Here is an 18,331-nt window from a genome sequence, read left to right on the forward strand (position 1 = left end):
GGGTTGGGCCTTCCTTCACTCTTCCCAGAAACGCAATGCCTTCCCCACCATGCTGCTAGGGACAGTCCTCACGTGACCATAATAATGATCATTACGGAGATTCCAGCTAGCCCATAGGAGGACCAAATACTTACACACTTCATCACCCTGTTCTCGCCTCAAAATTCCATCCACCCAATCCACTATACTTCCGCCAAATGCATCCCCCACATTCTCATCTTCAATTCCACCCGCATCCCATACTTCCAGAGCAAAGGGGCAGCTAAACAGGGCATGGGTTTCGCTCAACACTTCCTTCCCACACCGTTGGCAAGTCGGATCAGCCTCGCGAACTCGTTTTTGCACGTTTAGCCCGCGTGGTAACGCGCCCTTACAGGCCCTCCACACAAAGCTTTTGATTTTAGGAGGTAACTTAACACGCCATAACCGTGACCAGAAATTCGACGGGTTACTCGAACCCCCATCACCACGCTCAGCTCGCCTAAGTTCAAAAATAAAATGATAGCCCGATCTTACCGTATAAATACCATTCTTTGTGTGTGCCCAAGCAAGCTTATCACTCTCATCATCAGGGCATAAAGGGATTCGACATATTTCACGCACCTCAAACTCATACAGGTGTTGACGGAGGAGCTCTTCATTCCATCTTCTCGGTTGACCCACAAACCAATCCGCCACCACACTATCCCGCAAACCACTCACCGGGGAGATAATTCCAGGTAACGTTTCCGTTGAACACCATCTATCCTTCCAAAAACGAACCCGTTGTCCGTTTCCAATAACCCACGCACAACCCTTCTTTAATATAGGAAGGGCCTCCATAAGACTTCTCCATACGAAGGAAGGATGATGCCCAAGCTTAGCTTCGAAAATGTCACCCGTCGGGAAGTATCTAGCAGATAGAACTCGAGCAACTAGAGAATCCGGCCTCTCTTGGAGCCTCCATAGCTGTTTGACAAGCATAGCGAGATTAAAAGACTCAAAGTGACGATATCCCATTCCTCCTTCTTGTTTGGACCGACACATTTTCTCCCAAGCAACCCAATAAATCTGTCGTTTTTCCCCGCTATGTCCCCACCAAAACCTGGCCAAATCACCTTCAATACTAGAGCATAGGGTAGTCGGAAATTTAAACAATCCCATATGATAGGTGGGAATCGATTGGGCAATAGCCTTTATGAGGATTTCCCTACCCGAGTATGAGAGGAGTTTTTCCTTCCACCCCTTAAGCTTCTTCCAAATACGTTCTTTTAAATGATTGAAAGCCATCGACTTATTCCTACCCACCACCGCAGGTATACCAAGGTATTTACCCGGTGACATCACTACATTAGCTGCTAAAACTTGCGTGACTTCAGCCTGCTCTATCTCTATACCATATAGTTTTATAAATATTTATTTCTAAGGTTTGTTAACCCTTTCAATCTTTCATATTCACAAAAATACATATCAAAATATTAATAAAAATAAATTTTTTATAATATTAGTCAATTTAAAATAAAATAAATTTGGGAACGATTTTTTTTAAAACGCCATTAGTTTTACGTTGGTTCCTGTTTATTAAATATGCTGTGTATTTTGCATTATCTCATGGTACCCTCGAACTTTGGCATATTACACATGGTACCCCTCGTTTTAAGTTTCTACATATGGTACCCCCGTGTTTAACTTTTTCTTTCCCAGAATACCCTTACAGGCTTTCTGTTATAACGTCGTTAGTTTTACATTTTCTAAACACTTTACCATCCCTAATCCTTCATCTTCTTTGTTTTACATCTTCAAGGCTAATGTCACTCTTCCCCTCTACCACCACCACCACCACTACCACCACGCGCGACCTCCATGGCCGGCGGCACCATCCAGTCCCACCACCACCACTAATGACGCCACCATCCGAGACGGTTGGGTTAGGGATTGAGGCGGGATTCCAATGAAAATCCTAATTTCCCCCAATTCATCCCGTCCTCCTTCATCTTGGTCATCATCTTCTTCAACTACAACCACTTCTTCTTGCTCATCCACCACCACCACCGTAATAACCAGCGAAAAAACCACCGTACCACGGTGATGCATAGGCCTAGAGTTAGTTCTTGTCAAAGACGTCGTCTACCATGTCGACGGTTCAGTAATCGGAGTACCATACATTTAATGTCGTGTTATCCGTCGTTGTAAAGCTGCTATTCGTTTCAATCTGATTCTAATCTCTACTCAAATTCAAGAACACCTTGATCAGGATCAATGTAGGAGAAAGAGATCAATAAAGACATGGATTTGTGATTTTGGGATTTGGGTTTTGATTAGATTAGTGTTTACTCATTTGGGTTGATCTTGAATTTAGAAGAAGGTGGTTAAAAGTGTGAGTTTTAACGGCCCCCAACTCGGGTTTTATTCTCAGGAATATGGTGTTCTTTTCTTGCCATTCCTTGTCGATTTTTCTTGTGCCCTTACTTGTTTATTGTCTGCACTAGATTTTGTTCTTACTTGATTATGCCTGATTTCGTTTTAGAATGTTCACCATAGTTGTACTTCATTGGGAAAGCTTAGCTATTACTTGTTTGTTTACCGAATTAGAATTGAGGCTACTAATATTGAAGTGAGAAAGGTAAGAGGAAAGAGGAAGAAGAGAGAGAGACATGTCGCCAGTGAGAGGGCAGCATAGTGGCGTCATCAGTGGTGGTGGTTGAATTGGATTGTGTCGTTGGCTGGGGTGGTTGTGGGGGTCGCGCGTGGTGGTGGTGGTGGCAAAGGGGATGGGTTAGATTAGGCTTGATTTCTTAAAGATGGTAAAACAAGAAGATGAAGATTAAGGATGGTAAAGTGTTTGTAAACTAACGGTGTTATAACGAAAAGTCTGTTAAGGGTATTCTGTGAAAGAAAAACGTAAACACAGGGGTACCATATGTAGAAAGTTAATAGGAGGGGTACCATGTGTAATCTGCCAAAGTTCGAGGGTACCATAGGAAATTTCCGAATTATAAAATATTCAATCCCGTACAAATTTTGCACGGGCATAAAATTAGCAATAGGTACCCCTCAAAATTAGTAGTTGGATAAAGTCGTGTCTGACGTCTAAATTATGTTATACAAATTATATCCACACATTATACCCATATGGCTCATTCAACGTATTCGGATCATCATTTATTACACAATATATATATTTGAATCATATAAGTATCCAATTTTGCTCACCCCTTATCACCGTATACAAAATATTAGTCAATTTGTTTCACATGCATATTCATAGGTATAACAAAGAGGATGTTTACACGATGAACTCCAATGAAAGTACACAATATACAAATACGAATACGAATATGACTACGAAGTGGCGATTGTTTAGTGAACCAATATGACGAGTCCGTTTACTTCATGTGGCTTGCGCGGCATGGTAGGCTAATTAATGATTACGAATAATGTCCAGTGTAAACCAAATGGGTTTGGTGTGGTGGTTGTTCACCTCATCCCTTAACCATGAGGTCAGGGGTTCGATCCCTGTCCATGAGAATGGAGCAAACTCTTTGGCCAGCCGTTATGTCCAGTGTATCAGTGTGTGGTCCATGTTAGATGCGGCCTGGCTGATGATTCGGCTATTCGAAACACCGATTAAGGTACTTTTACACTTCTCCATACTCTTGGCAAGCACATTACTATGTTACTCAGACTTGGCTACATGTCGGATATATTTCATAGCCAAGTTTGAAACTTGGGCACGTAATGTGGAAGCTGGGTTCAAATGCCGTTTAGCAATGTTACTGGTTCAAAGATGTTAGATGTGAGATATGGAGTATTAATAGAATAACAACATACTAGTTTAGATCCCGCGCAATGAATGAGCGGTATTTATAGAGTTTTTATTTTTATATTACCTCATAATGCTAAATTAATACCTCACTAATTTTTCATATTTCATGTCATATTTTGATATGAGAAAAAAAATGAACTGTAAAATTATTCAAGAAAACCGAGTAAAATTAAAGTGCAAAATAATAGTGGTATCTAATTAATTGTTCATTTTCTCGTTATTGTATATATTTTCGAGAAAAAAAAAATAAAACTGGAAATTAGTCAAAGAGAATTGAGTAACGTGCTGAAATGTATTTTTTAAAAACTATTTTTTATACCACAAAGCTAATGATTCCAATTTATTAATTCTCTCATTTGTTTTTGTCATGAAAGTAATCAAAACGATTTATAGTTTTGTTTATACATAGTATGAGTCAAGTCATTCTCAAATAATAGCATCAATAAAAGATTTAATAGTTTAAAGTTTTATATTATTTATATTTTAATTAAAATACTATAATTTAGTGTTTAGTGAAAATTATAAAATTGGATGAAAAAGTTAATATTTAATGAAAAAATTATATAATGAAATACATTATAATTATTAATTACCTTATTTAGTAAATACAATTAAATTATCAATAGTTTCCTTATTTATAAAGATGCTTTTTGGAGGGAAAATTTTGGAGTTCACCTATTCATTTAGTAAATAGGGGATTTCACAAATGAACCGATTAAATCATAGAAATAGTATAATGAGAAACATATTTTAGTAAATATTACAGGCGTATAATATGTTTTTTTTTTGGTCTAAACCATCCGGTAATCCGAATCACATTGGGCCGACTAATCCAGATTTCGGGGCGTGTCCAAGGATTACGGTATTTAAACCCCTCCCAATCGCAGTTGTGGGGATCGATCCGCAAACCTCCCTACCAAGCGCAGCCCCATGCTACCACTGCGCCAACCAAGGATTGGTTACAAGCGTATAATATGTAAAATAGAAAGTTGCGAGCTTATCTAGATAAGAGATAGACAGAAAAAAGACCGATCGTGGCGTGATTGTAAGCGGTATGACTATTACGAAAACAAAGAACTGTAAATCTTACGGAATATAGGAGAAATTTTGTCGTGGCGTGACGAGAATCATAAAGTTGAATTTGCCCCGCTCGATATACACGGCCTCTTGGCAACCAACCCCAGGGTTACAAGATGTCCGAGTTTAAGGTGTACGACAAAGACTCAAAATGAGGACTATTTGCAGAACGTTGTCAAATATCAGCTTTATACAAGAGAAATATTTAGAGAGAGATAGAAAAGAGAATAATTGTTGTGTATATAAAACAAAATTACTAAAGATCGCCCCTATATTACTCATCTCGCCCCTAATATTCATTTTACTTTCCAATTTTGCCCTTTACTCTAACGCATTTTCAAAACTATTTTTTATCGATAATTCAACATATGAATGGCGGTGACCCATTTTACGATAATTAATAATCAAGCACGATTAAATTCGAAACAAAATTGACGATTAGAAACGTAAAAACTTCAAACGATCATAACTTTGTGCTCGGGTGTCCGATTTTGACGAATTTTTTTTTCAAATCACTTAACTCGACGAGACGAACGCAAAGGTAAAAAAAAAAAAAAAAAAAAAAATTGGAAAGCGGGCCCATTCGTGTGAAAAACACGAACAGGCCTAGGCCGGTTCATGTGGTTTACATGAACCAACCTTGGCCAGTTCATGTAAATCACACGAATGGGCCTAGGTTAAATTCATGTGGATTACACGAATTGGCCCAGCCGGTTCGTGTAAACCACAAGATTGGCTAGGTCAATTCGTGTTTTTTACACGAATGGACCATTTCTCAAATTTTTTTTTTTTTTTTTTTTTTTGCATTGCGTTCGTCTCGTCGAGTTAAGTGATTTGAAAAAAAAATTCGTCACAATCGGACACCTGAGCACAAAGTTATGATCGTTTGAAGTATTTTGGCTTTATTCGTCAAATTTAGTCCAATTTAAATCCCTATTTCGTATTATTTTGAGACGGTTTTGTTTTTGTTAATTTATGAAGCGGTTTTTTTGAAATTTTAAATTTAAAATCGAAAATGAGTAAAAAGGAAGGTAAATGGGGTTTTAATTACACAAGGGCAAAAAGGTAATATTTAGGGGCGATATGAGTAAAACTAGGGGCGATCTTTAGCAAACCCGATATAAAATGGCATAAACATGGAGTATATATAGGAGTAAAAGAAAGAATTTAGATTTGTATTTATGACTGTCTTGTAAATTGGTTTTAGAAGATTGCATAATCAGTATAGAAAATCTACAAAAGTCAGTCTTGAAGACTAAACTTTCAGTTAAAAAATGCAACAATCAGTACCACTTACAATGAAACGGTAGGGAAGTGACGGAAGACATGATACCGTATAAGCATTAATGACAGAAGACTTTTGGAAATTAAAAAAGGGTTTTTTTGTCAAAAACTACCTTATATTTAGGGGTATTTGTAAAAAGACTACCTTACATTATTTTTTTGGAGAATTTAACAGGAATAATCTAACATATTAGTGGTTTTTTCATACTAATCCAGACTTTAGAAAAACCCACACAATAAACCCAACTTTGTCACCCCTCTTCCCTGGCTAAACTTGGTGAATTTGTTACCCAATTTCCCCGGTTAATATCATTTGGGGACTACTTTTGTTACCTAAACACCTATCTTCTCCCAGTAGGTCTCCCTTGCGACGGGTCGGATATTGCGACGGGTAATATGTGAGTGGAAATGGGTAGAGGGGACAAGGTGGGTACCCACCCCATGTGCTTTGTCTCTCACCCTTATGGGTTTTTTGTGAGACGATATGGTATCCGTCGCAATACCCTCCGTCATAAGGGAGATTTTGTGATCTTCTCCAATCTTTTGTTCTCCTGGTTAAACCTTCAAGTAGAGGTGGCAATCGGGTCACTCCGGTCGGTTACGGGTCGGGTCAAAGCGGGTTGGGTCATATCGGGTTCGGGTTATGCCGGGTCAGTGACGGGTTCGGGTCGGTTCGGTTCATGTCGGGTCGTCTTCGGGTCGGGTCATCAACGGGTGACAAGTCGGGTCGGGTCATTAGCGGGTCAGTGTCGGGTCAAAGTTATCAAGATATATTTTATCTTATATATTTCGTTTTAGATGGTAATTTTATGTTTAAATAATAGGTAGGTGTATTAATTGTAGTTTTAAGTGAAAATAATTAAGATAAATGTCAATTTGGTGTTATTTAAACCATTATTAAGCTAGTTCATTATCGGGTCATCTATCGGGTTGAGAAAATATCAGGTCACGGGTCGGGTCAGGTCGGTTCAGGTCGGGTTCGGGTTGGAGAAAATAAGGCTGTTATCGGTTATCGGGTCGGTTCGGTTCGGGTCGGTTCGGTTTCGGTTCACCCAATTTTCGGGTTGTATCGGGTCGGGTTTCGGGCGGGTCGGGTCGGGTTCCTCGGGTCGGGTTAGCTTTTGCCAGCTCTACCTTCAAGGCTTCAACCACCGCAACCACTGCTTCACCTACCACGGCACCACCACCATTCACCCATTCATCTATAATACCACCATCTTCCCACTAAAACCACCACAATTATTGCTTCACTGCCGCCATTACAAGCACCAAGCTAACCATGATTTTGTTCAAAACTACCCAGAAAATCTCGCCGAAATCAAAGCCGGAAAGTACAAATAATTCTTAAATTAGGCGAATACATTACCATATACTCTATCTCTTTCTCTCTCTAACTAAACCTAACAATTGGCTATGGAGATCACTGAACAATATGATCAATATCTAATCTCCTGCTCTCGTTTCCTTGTGTAATCTTCTGCTTCATCTTTCATAATAATTATTATTATTATTTATTTATTTCCATGTGTTAGATTTACTTGATATCATTGTTTAATTTTAATTTTAATTTTAATAAATCAGGGATAAATACAAGAGGATGCTTTCGGAGGAGGCAGATAATTCAAGCAGAGATTCTGATTCCAGCTCCGAGTATACTTCTCAATTAATCCTTCTTCTTTTATTTTTATTTTATTTTATTACTAAACTCTACTTGCTTCCATTGAAACTGCACAACGACATTCGATTCACTCTTATATGTTCCAAGTAATCTATTCTTCGAGTACTGTTGTTGTTGTTGTAGGTTCTTAAGTACCAATTTGTATTGTTGCATCATATTGATCATGTGTTGCCTCTTGTATGTGGAGCCATTTCGATAACTATTGGAGTATATTGACGATATTGGAGTATATTGACGGTGAATGTTGTATGCAATCTGCTAAAAGCCGCATTTCTTTAGTTAAATAACCTCGCAGTAAACCACAGCCTACAGCTGCTAATTTAGACTTAAATATATGAGGCAACTTGTAATTATTTCCGCCTTATTTGATGCAAAAACCGGACTCGGAGGGAATATTATGTTTTGAGATGCAAATATTAGGAATTTTACATGCCTTATTTCCGCATTAATTTTAAATGTTGTATGCAATCTCCTACAAGTTGCATCTCTTTCCTGCTCTACTTTCCTGCTCTTGTTTCGTTGTGTAATCTTATGCTTCATCTTTCATAATTATTGTTTATTTTTATTTTTATGTGTTAGATTTACTTCTTGTCGTTATTTGCTATTTTTATTTTATTTTAAATTTAATTTTAATGATAATAAATCAGGGAAAAACACAAGAGCATGCATTCTAAAGAGAGTGATTCTGATTCCAGCACCGAGTATACTTCTTAATCCTCCTACTTCTCTATCTCCTTCATATCCATTTGCTTTCCACTTTCCTTTTCTTATTTTTTTTTTTCGCAGCTCTTCTGGTTCTCCTCCCCACAAGCGACCTCGTGGACCTCTCCCCTTTATTACGTGAGTTATTTTTTTATTTCATTATTGGAGTATTATTGTTGTCGTGGTGATGGTAGTGGTGGTGGTGCTAAACTTAACTTGTTTCATGAAAACTGCTAGTGTTTGTCTATACTCTACTTGACTCAAATTGTTACCACATCTCGATACATTTTTACATGTCCTTGAGCTTCCTCGTGACTTGATTCATCTCCATTTTTACGTGATAGTTGTTTGGATAACATTTCCTCTAAATCTTTCTTATGGAGGAAGAATTTTGATTTGCCTGCAGAAATGGATCCCTTCAAATCCCTCACCTCCTTTGTGTGATTGTGGTTTGAGAGAAATAGAGGGATTCCTTTTGTCTTACATGCCTAATTGAAAACCCTTGTAAGATTTGGAGGTATTTCGAAAGAAACTCTATTGGAACATAGGGTGATATTAGAAACCCTTTAGAAGCTTACAATTTTTAGGCGTCAGTAAAGGAAGAATTCGACCTTGTTGCATGAACCGGTGCGACATGCGAATTTGAGTGTTAGTAATCTGACCAGGGCCGTCTCGGAGTTTTCGGGGGCCCAGTGCGAAATCTAAAGATGGGGCCCTATATATCATTTTACGAAACTGTTTTATAAAAACAATGAAAAAAAAAGACATAAATGTTGTATTGGGTTTTGAACTTGAGTCTTGTGTTTAAAAATCTACTTACTAACCACCAAGACACTAGTTTTCAATTAGTTTTCAAAGGGCCAAAGTTTATTTATCCTTACTTTACTTTGGTTTTCTGGGCTAAAAATTTTGGGGCCTGTGCATCCGCGCGGTCCGCACGGGCCCAAAGACGCCCCTGAATCTGACTCTGGTATACTTGAAATGGGTGTGATTTTGGGGTGTTTGAATACCATTTATTGGTGTTATGTTGATTGTGTTCATTTGTTTGCTATAGATTAATAGATAAGGCTTTTTATGTGGGTAAATTGACGAAGCTCAGTCGTATAAGATTTGTGTGTAGGAAAGGTAAACAATACTTGGTACTATGTATTAAGTCATGGATAATTTGTAGTGAAGAAAATAGGCCACCTTGTTACACGTGTTGGTCTAGTGATATTGCATGTATTTTGTGGGATAATTTTGTTAGTAATGGGAGGGTTTTCTTTCCAAAGTATGTATGCTTCTTGCTAATTGGTGCCCGTGATGGAAAATGCATGGTAAAAATATGTAGATCAAGGATGGAACACCGTAAACATGGAGTTGTTCTGTATATATGTTTAGGGATTTTTCAGCGTGAACATCAAGAAATTCTAATAGTATTTGATGAACTAAGTTAGAGTAACAGATATACTTGACCTCCGCTGGATCTGGAAAGTGATGGAATTGTGTTGTTGCATATTTGAGTATGATTTGCTTGCAACTCATAGTGGCATAGCGTCAACTATTAGTAACTGAAGAAAAAAATGAAAAAATGTGTGGGACAAAGTGAGTCGGAAGATATGAGGGTTGCGAGTTCAGGGAGGTTTCAGCATGGGCTAGAAGACACTGGAAAAATTATAACTCTGCATTCTTGATTTTTAAGAATGAATTATTTTGATTTCTGCACAAAATGATAATTATTGATCTAGTAAATGCAATTACTGTTATTTGGCATTTGATGAACTAACGCATAGTTGGAGACTTGGAGAGTACGTAGGGTTATAATATTCTAGTTGGATTGTAACTGTAAGAGTGGGCATCAGGGAGAGTTTGTTTATTCTTTTTGGGTAATTTTTTCTCTCTTATTCTTTTCGTTGTTGTTTAGTATCATTTGAATTTGAATTTTAAATACTCTAGAAATCATTTTTTTTTTTTAAAATGGGATGGGTATGTTACTTATATACTTGTAGGGGAAAGTATTAGGCAAGGACATCGGTCGCGTGTGGCTAAATTATGTTGATGTGTATTAAATTGTTGGCTTGGTTTATTAATTGATTGATGTGATCTTGGACTAGAAGAGTTTTGTCGGAATATTTGGAAGAACAAGGTTAAGGGTTTGTTTGGGTGGAAGCATATGAGGGAACAAAATTCTTTGTTTGGGTAGCAATTGTGGTTTGAGAGAAATAGTGGAATTCATTTTGTCTTACAAGCCTAATTAAAAACCCTTGTAGGATTTGTAGATAATTTGAAAGTAAATCTATCCAAAGAGTGTACTGGTTGGGGTTTCTTTGTTATCAGTGGCGGATAATTGGTTGTTAGGAAGGAGAGGAGAGGAAAGGAAATTGGTTTTAAATTAGGGACCCTTTTAAGGGAGTACAGTTCTCAGCCGACATTTAATAAAGTCTGACCTTGTTGAATGGGTGTGAGTGACGTAATGTGAAATGGAATGTTGGTAATATGACTCTGGGGTAAATGTGCGATTTTGGGTCTCTGAATACTTTCACTGGAACTATATTTTGATTGGATTATTCAATTTATTTGGTATAAATAAGGCTTGAATGTGTGTAAATCTCAGTTGTGTACATGATATCTTAGAAGGAAAGGTAAACAATAGTCAGTGCTATTGATTAACGAAAGGCAGATGCGATTTTGGTTATGGTGAAGAAAATATGCCACCTTCTGACACGTGGTGGTCTGAGTTACATTGCATGTGTTTTGTGTGCTGATTCAGTAGGTAGTAATGGAGGGAATTTTTTTTCCAATATATCCGTGCTTCTTGCTAGTTGGCAATTTTGTGCTCTTGCTGGAAAATTCATGGTAGAAATGTGTAGGTCGAGGATGTAGGTTGTAGGCTTGGAGTTGGCTCTATAGGTTTAGTTTTTTTTTTTTTTTTTTTTTTTTTTTTTTTAATGTAAATATCATGAATTTTATCTACTACTGATGAACTAAATTAGAATAACAGCATGAGAATTTCCCTTACCTTGGCTGAATCTGAAAAGTTATGGAACTGTTTTTGCTGCATATTCAAGTATGATTTGGGCTTGCAACTCATGGCGATTGTTGGTAACTGAAGAAAACATGATTTGGTCATGGATATGACTAATTTTTACAATCAGTATAAGATTGTTGAACCGTGGTTGAGGAGGAAAAACCCGGCGTCGGGAGAAGGGAACGAGTGTCCTCAGAGTATAGAGGATAGGAAGAAACTTGATGGGATGTATGAGTGTATGTTGTGTGCTTGTTGTAGTACTTCTTGTCCTAGTTATTTGTGGAATCCCGAGACTTGTCGTATCTTGGTCTGCTGCTTTGCTTCACTCTCATCGGTGAGTCTTTTTTTTGATTATTTCGTTTATTTAAGGTTTTTGTGTTGGAATTGATTGATTGATAACATTTCCTCTAAATCTTTCCTATGGAGGAAGAATTTTGATTTGCCTGCAGAAATGGACCCCTTCAATTCCCTCACCTCCTTTGTGTGATTGTGGTTTGAGAGAAATAGAGGGATTCCTTTCGTCTTACAGGCCTAATTGAAAACCCTTGTAAGATTTGGAGGTATTTCGAAAGAAACTCTATTAGAACATAGTGTGATGTGGTTAGGCTTTCTTTGAAAGAGGCGGAGTTTTTGGCTGTTAGAAAGGAGAGAAAAGGAAATTAAATGCAATTAGAAACCCTTTAGGAGCTTACAATTTTTAGGCGTCAGTAAAGGAAGAATTCGACCTTGTTGCATGAACCGGTGCGACATGTGAATTTGAGTGTTAGTAATCTGACTCTGGTATACTTGAAATGGGGGTGATTCGTTGATGCGATCTCTGTTTCGTTGGGAGGCGGGGGGATGTAATTGACTGTTAGAATTGATTCGTTGATGCGATCTCTGTTTAAACTGTTTGTTTTTTTGCTTGTTCTGATCTTGGTTTATAAATCACTTGAGGTGTTTGCTTGGTGAGAGATGGATTGTGTATTTGAGGCATGTGGATGGACAAAGTTAAGGGTTTGTTTGGGTGGAAGGATACCAGGGAACAAATTCTTTGTTTGGTTAGCGATTGTGGTTTGACAGAAATAGAGGGATTCCTTGCGTCTTACAAGCCTATTTAAAATCCCTTGTAACTTTGTAAGATGTGGATGTCTTTCGAGATAAAATTTATTGAAAGATAATGTGATGGTTGGGGTTTCTTTGAAGGAGACAGATAATTGGCTATTAGAAAGGGAAAGAAAAGGAAATCGAATGCAATTAGAAACCCTTTAGGAGCTTACAATTTAAGGTGACAGTCAAGGAATAATTCAACCTTGTTGCATGAAGGGTGTGACATGTCTATTTGTTAATCTGACTCTCGTATACTTGAAATGGGTGTGACTTTGGGGTGTTTGAATACCTTTAATTGGTGGTATGTTGATTGAAATGTTCATTTGTTTGCTATAGATAAAGCTTCTTATGTGGTTTGTTTGGGAGGAAGGATACAAGGGAACAAAATCTTTGTTTGAGTAACAATTGTGCTTTGAGAGAGATAGTGGGATTTCTTTGTTATCAGTGGCCGATAAGTAATTGTCTGTTAGAATTAGAAAGGAGAGGAAAGGAAATCGGATGCAAATTAGCGACCCTTTAAGGTCGTACAGTTCTTAGGCAACATTTAAGGAAGAGTACGACCTTTTTGAATGGGTGTGACGTTATGTGAAATGGAGTGTTGGTAATATGACTCGGGGGTAATCGAAATATGTGCGACTTTTGGGTCTCCGGATACCTTAATTGGAACTATATGGTACTCAATTTTTTAGTTATAGATGAGGCTTGAATGTGGGTCAATAAAGAAATCTCAGGTGTATATGATTTCTTAAAGTAAAGGTTAGCAGTACTCGATGCTATTGATTAAGGTAAGGCGAATGTGATTTTGTTTATGGTGAAGAAAATAGGCAACCTTCTTACTTGTGTTGGTCTGAGTTACATTGCATGTGTTTTCTGTGCCGATTCAGTAGTTAGTAATCGAGGGATCTTATTCCCAAAGTATGCGTGCTTTTTGCTAGTCGACAATTTGGTTTTCTTGCTGGAAAATGCGTGGTAGAAATGTGTTGTTCTGTAGGTTTAGGAAGTTTTCAAATGTAAATATCTTGAAATTTTATCTACTATTGATGAACTAAATTAGAGTAATAGATTGATAATTTCCCTAAGCTCGGCTAGACCTGGAAATTATGGAACTGTTATGCTGCGTGTTTGAGTATGATTTGGGCTTGCAACTCATGGCCATTGTTGGTAACTGGAGATAACATTAAAAATATGTGGGGGAAAGTGAGTCCGAGGACCTGAGGGCTGTGAGTTCAGGAAAGGTTTGAGTATGGACAAGAATATAAGGTTTTAATCTTCTAGTTGGATTGTAACTGTCGGAGCATGGAGATCGGGGATTCGAGTCTGGATCTGTTTATATATATTTTTTTTGGGGTAGTTTTCTTTCTTGTTCTTTTTCGTTTTTTTATTAGTATCATTTAAAATGTATAGCTTGAAATCTTTGAAGTTTGCCTGAACTAGATGCTTTCAGGGTTGTTACCACAACTTATATAGTGTATTTGTATCATTTTAATTGTTATTCTGATATGTGCTCTTCGTCTAGCTTCAAAATATGCTGTAAATAACTAGAGCCATATTGTATACCTCAGTCGCTTGCTGTCAAAGAATGTAATCAAAATCTATCTCCTAAGAATTTCGCTGTTTGGTTACCTTTGTTATATACAATCCCTCTACTTTGAGTTTAAGGTATATTTGTCTGTATTCAACAAAGTTTTCTTTGTTTTTCCCAATCAGCTTTGAAGAACTATTGAAAATAGACGTCGAAGACATACTCGTGAAAGATTATGTTGATTGGTTCTTTTCATTAGGGCCTGAAGTTGATGAAAATGAAATCTTATTGCCGCAAAATTATTGTGAATGGTTCTCGACATTAGGATCTGAGTCTAAGGCAAGTGTCTTGAATTCTTCTGATTATATGCAATGGTACGTGGAGAAATTCGCTCCACCTTTGGAGTTTCCGAGTTCGGCTGATCTGATCGAGGAATATGGTCACCTTGCTTTGGAATATTATAACAAGAATAATAAGGTTTTTTTTTTTTTTTTTTTTTTTTTGTCTCGCCCTATTATTTCTTTTATTTCAATGACTTTTTTTTTTTTTTTGTCTCGCCCTATTATTTCTTTTATTTCAATGACTCTTTCCCCATAATTGTTATTGATTTCTAACGAGTTCAATATTTTTTTGAATGAATATGGTGCTAGTGTGATTACGAATATGTGAGGGACGTGGAATTAAATGAATGTGGTGATTCAGCTCATCTGAACTTCTATGGTCGCCTCAAAGTCTCTCCATCGAGACCGGAATCAGAAGCACCTCAAAGACTCTTTTTTGCCAAGGTGGATTTATGCGATACAATTTTGGAGTGTCGTCTTCTTGATTCTGATGAATTTGGTATGTTCTTCAAAGTTGCCTTTATTTATTTATTTATTTATTCAAGTGTTGCACAATCTGTAGTGTACCTCTTGTTGTCAGCCTTTACTACAATTCTACAATAACAAAGAACCCTTCTTGAATTCAGTAAGCCCTTAAAACATCCCTAAAATGATCCTACTGCTTCCTCTTCCACCACTAAATCATTACCAGATAGCTCAATATTTGCATTTGTTGAATTACGAGTCCCTGGAATACAAGTTACCTTAAGGGGATGTTTATAAAGGGGTTTCAGGAAAGGGAATAAAAACTCTTTATTCCCTTTGGATATCTCCTCTCAGTTTCAGTTAACTTCCGGGATTCATAGGCTACGGGATGGTCGTTCTGGACAAGTACGCCTCCAATGGAAAAATCTGAGGCATCCGTGTGGATTTCGAATGGTTGGATTCTCTTTACCCCTCCTTTACCCCTCCTTTACCCAAAATCCCACTACATTCATTCCCCCCCACCCCCGCTCATTGCCTTCGCCGGCACCTCCGGCGACCCCATCATTGCTGCTCCCACCCCTTAAGCGTCACACACAGCATAAGGCAACCCCAAAAACAACCTTACACCCACCAAACACCACTCCACTACCCTGCCCACCACCCCTCGTGCCCTCTCCTACCGCAGAAGACCTATATCTGGTGGTAGATGTGGGGTTGTCTTAAGGTGGGGATATCATTTTATGGGGTGGTGGTGGCACGTGATGACTCGCTAACGCCGGAGGAGGGGTTGCTGGTGATGACGGTGGCAATGAGGTGGTACGCATGGCAGCAGGTGTGGTGGCAGTACAGGTTGTGAGTTTAATTTGTGGGTTAGTTTAATTTGTGGGTTAATTTAATTTAATTTTCTCATCCCCTTTCATGGCATATACTGATATACCAAACAAGTGATTAATTCCAAGGGTTTTCCTTTCCTTACCTCTTCCTTTCCCTTTCCTCATTTCATTCCCTTACCTGTTGTTAAGCCAAAAGCCCCCTAAATCTCTGGTTACTCGCCTTACTTCCACCAGATTGTGATAGTTTATTTAAAGCTTTTGGAGAAGTGATGCTCATAGTTGTAGATGTTGAGGTTATGATTTCAATGGTTTTGGTAGTGTTCTTTTTCATAACCTGCAATTTCTGCCTTTGGTTACCACTATTAAAAGGAAGAGAATCCCATAGAAATGGGGGTCTAAAAACAGCCGGTAGTACGACATTTTCTCCTCCACTCGTATTATTTGCCCAAACTTGCTTAGCCATTATGAGAATGTTTGTGTTTCCCCTTTTGCAGGTGATGATGCATCAGTACTACACCCTCCAGATGATTCCTACTGCCCAGTATGCAAAAGCGGCCATCGTAATCCACTCGAAGTGTCATGAATGATGACTTGTCTAGATTAGTTTTTTAATTGCTGTTGAAGGATTTTCAGTTCTCTCTCATGGGTCTGTATGAATTTTTAACCTAACTCATAGAACTCCTGTAATGAAGTGTCTTGGACTCCTCTTCTCTTCCTTAAACGCCGCGAAGATGTAATATTCTTAATTTATCTACGCCTTTTGAACACTCATTTATTTGTTTGGCATTTTTATAACTTTTAGCAAGTTTATATTCTCCATATTAGCCGAGTATTGGAGCTACCATCAACAATGGAGAGTTGCCCAAATCTCCTACATAAGCATTTTATAATCGAAAATCATCTTGCAGTGGACTTGCCAAAGTGCCCTGGATAGACTTGAGTATAGATTAACTAACAATAGGATCATATTGAACATAAACCAAGTAATACCATACCATAAAAAAACCAACTTTCTGTTGGGCCCGAATGAGGTGCATTCGGTTCGAAAAAGAGAGAGACGCGAGAGAGGATCTCCACGCGCTGTTGTTCCTCGTATGCCGAACGCAACTCCCGTTTAACTGCTCCTGATTTTGATTCTCTTCATTTCCCGCTCGACGTTAGTCTTTACTCCCTCCGTCTCATTCATTTATTTATCTTTATTTTAGATATGCTCACAAGAAATATCGTTTGTTTTGCACAAATTCTGGCCCGGCTCGCCCTTAGTGCGCGCTCTCTCCCTCTGCGCCTCAGTCATTTATTTAAAATAATATACTTGCTAGAAATACCGTTTTTCGCACAATTAGTGTTCTCTCTCTCCGTCTCCGTCTCAGTGACTCGGACATTTGCTTACCTTTGTTGAAAATCGCACTCTTTAGCATATACTGCTGTTAATTGATTTATGTTATTGATGTTCAAAATTAGGGTTTGATGATTTGACTGTTAGGCATTACCTTTTTGTTGGGAAATTAGCGCCAATCTCCCACACGCAACAGAAGCAACCAATTGACAATTAAACCGTAAAAGTAAATAAATGTAAGCAATATTAAGACGAGGCGATATTTTAGGGTCAAACCCAGGACAAAACCTTCCAAACCGGAAGTAAAACCCACTAGCCAAATAGACTAGAATCCACTATAATAATATAGTACCAGTACAACGTAACCGTCTCGAATTAAATACCAATTCGAAACCCACAATAATATAAGATAACAACCTCTAGCCCTCCAATAATATTAGTCAATGCCACTAATATTACCCCTAGAGTAACTTCCTAAATTATTGTATTATAACACCCGTTATACTGCCTCTCACCCTCAAACCCGACTTGCTATTTTCTACCAAGCTAAGTCACCTTGTTTGATATTTTGTTGTGAGATATTGTTGTGTAACATCATGTAACATCTTGTAACATTGAACAAAACTTGTGTTGGACATATGTTAGAGGCAGAATGAGTAAAACTAGAGGCGAAATATAACAAACCCCTTTCATTTGTGTAGTCTTATTATCAAAAAAATATAGTAAATCCCTTTTTATGATGTCCCAAACTACTTTATTTTATCATCAACAATATAATTCTGATAAATACGGTACCGGAAAAATTCTTATGTCTTTCGAAAAAACCGTACTCCTATATGTAAAGGCAATTCATCAAACAGAATACTTATCATAAAGGCTTAGATGTAATAATTACGGTCCTCTCGATGGACAATAATTTTTCTCTCTTTTATGGCTCATAAATAAAACTCAATTTGGTCATTTTCTATGAACTCAAAAACTTTAAAATAAAACTCAGAAAATAAGCAATAAGAGGTACTACCTCAGAGGTATAGTCTATGAACTGATGGGATGGAGGGAATGAACATGTAAGAAAGTTAGGGAAAAACTAAAACATGCGGGGAAAAAGGGGATCCTTGTTGGACATAATTCAAGCTGAAACAAAGGAAGTATGATGAATGTACTAGACTGGTTAAACGGATCGATCACGCAA

At 37.8% G+C, this 18,331-nt stretch overlaps 1 protein-coding gene across 2 annotated transcripts; it reads left to right on the forward strand.

The window, feature by feature from the left end:
• The first annotated feature begins 7,441 nt into the window (after positions 1-7,441).
• LOC141619292 (uncharacterized) lies at positions 7,442-16,574 on the forward strand. Of its 2 annotated transcripts, XM_074436319.1 has the most exons (7): positions 7,442-7,635; positions 7,748-7,816; positions 8,492-8,545; positions 8,631-8,684; positions 14,350-14,641; positions 14,815-15,004; positions 16,298-16,574. In XM_074436319.1, exons 1-7 carry the CDS (start codon positions 7,580-7,582, stop codon positions 16,384-16,386), a joined length of 804 nt encoding a protein of 267 aa, XP_074292420.1. In that variant the 5' UTR covers positions 7,442-7,579; the 3' UTR covers positions 16,387-16,574. The 2 variants fall into 2 exon arrangements, with proteins under 2 accessions (XP_074292420.1, XP_074292421.1); XM_074436320.1 differs by lacking the exon at positions 8,492-8,545.
• The last annotated feature ends 1,757 nt before the right edge of the window (positions 16,575-18,331 follow it).

The sequence above is a fragment of the Silene latifolia genome, chromosome X, assembly GCF_048544455.1.
Source record: "Silene latifolia isolate original U9 population chromosome X, ASM4854445v1, whole genome shotgun sequence".
Taxonomy (NCBI): domain Eukaryota; kingdom Viridiplantae; phylum Streptophyta; class Magnoliopsida; order Caryophyllales; family Caryophyllaceae; genus Silene; species Silene latifolia.

What these genes read in the sequence shown, in the direction of transcription:
- LOC141619292 (XM_074436319.1), top strand. Translation starts at nt 7,580, where the DNA reads ATGGAGATCACTGAACAATATGATCAATATCTAATCTCCTGCTCTCGT. An exon ending in TCCTGCTCTCGTTTCCTTGT is followed by an intron (nt 7,636 to 7,747) that starts GTAATCTTCTGC and finishes TTAATAAATCAG; the next exon opens with GGATAAATACAAGAGGATGC. An exon ending in ATTATAACAAGAATAATAAG is followed by an intron (nt 14,642 to 14,814) that starts GTTTTTTTTTTT and finishes ATATGGTGCTAG; the next exon opens with TGTGATTACGAATATGTGAG.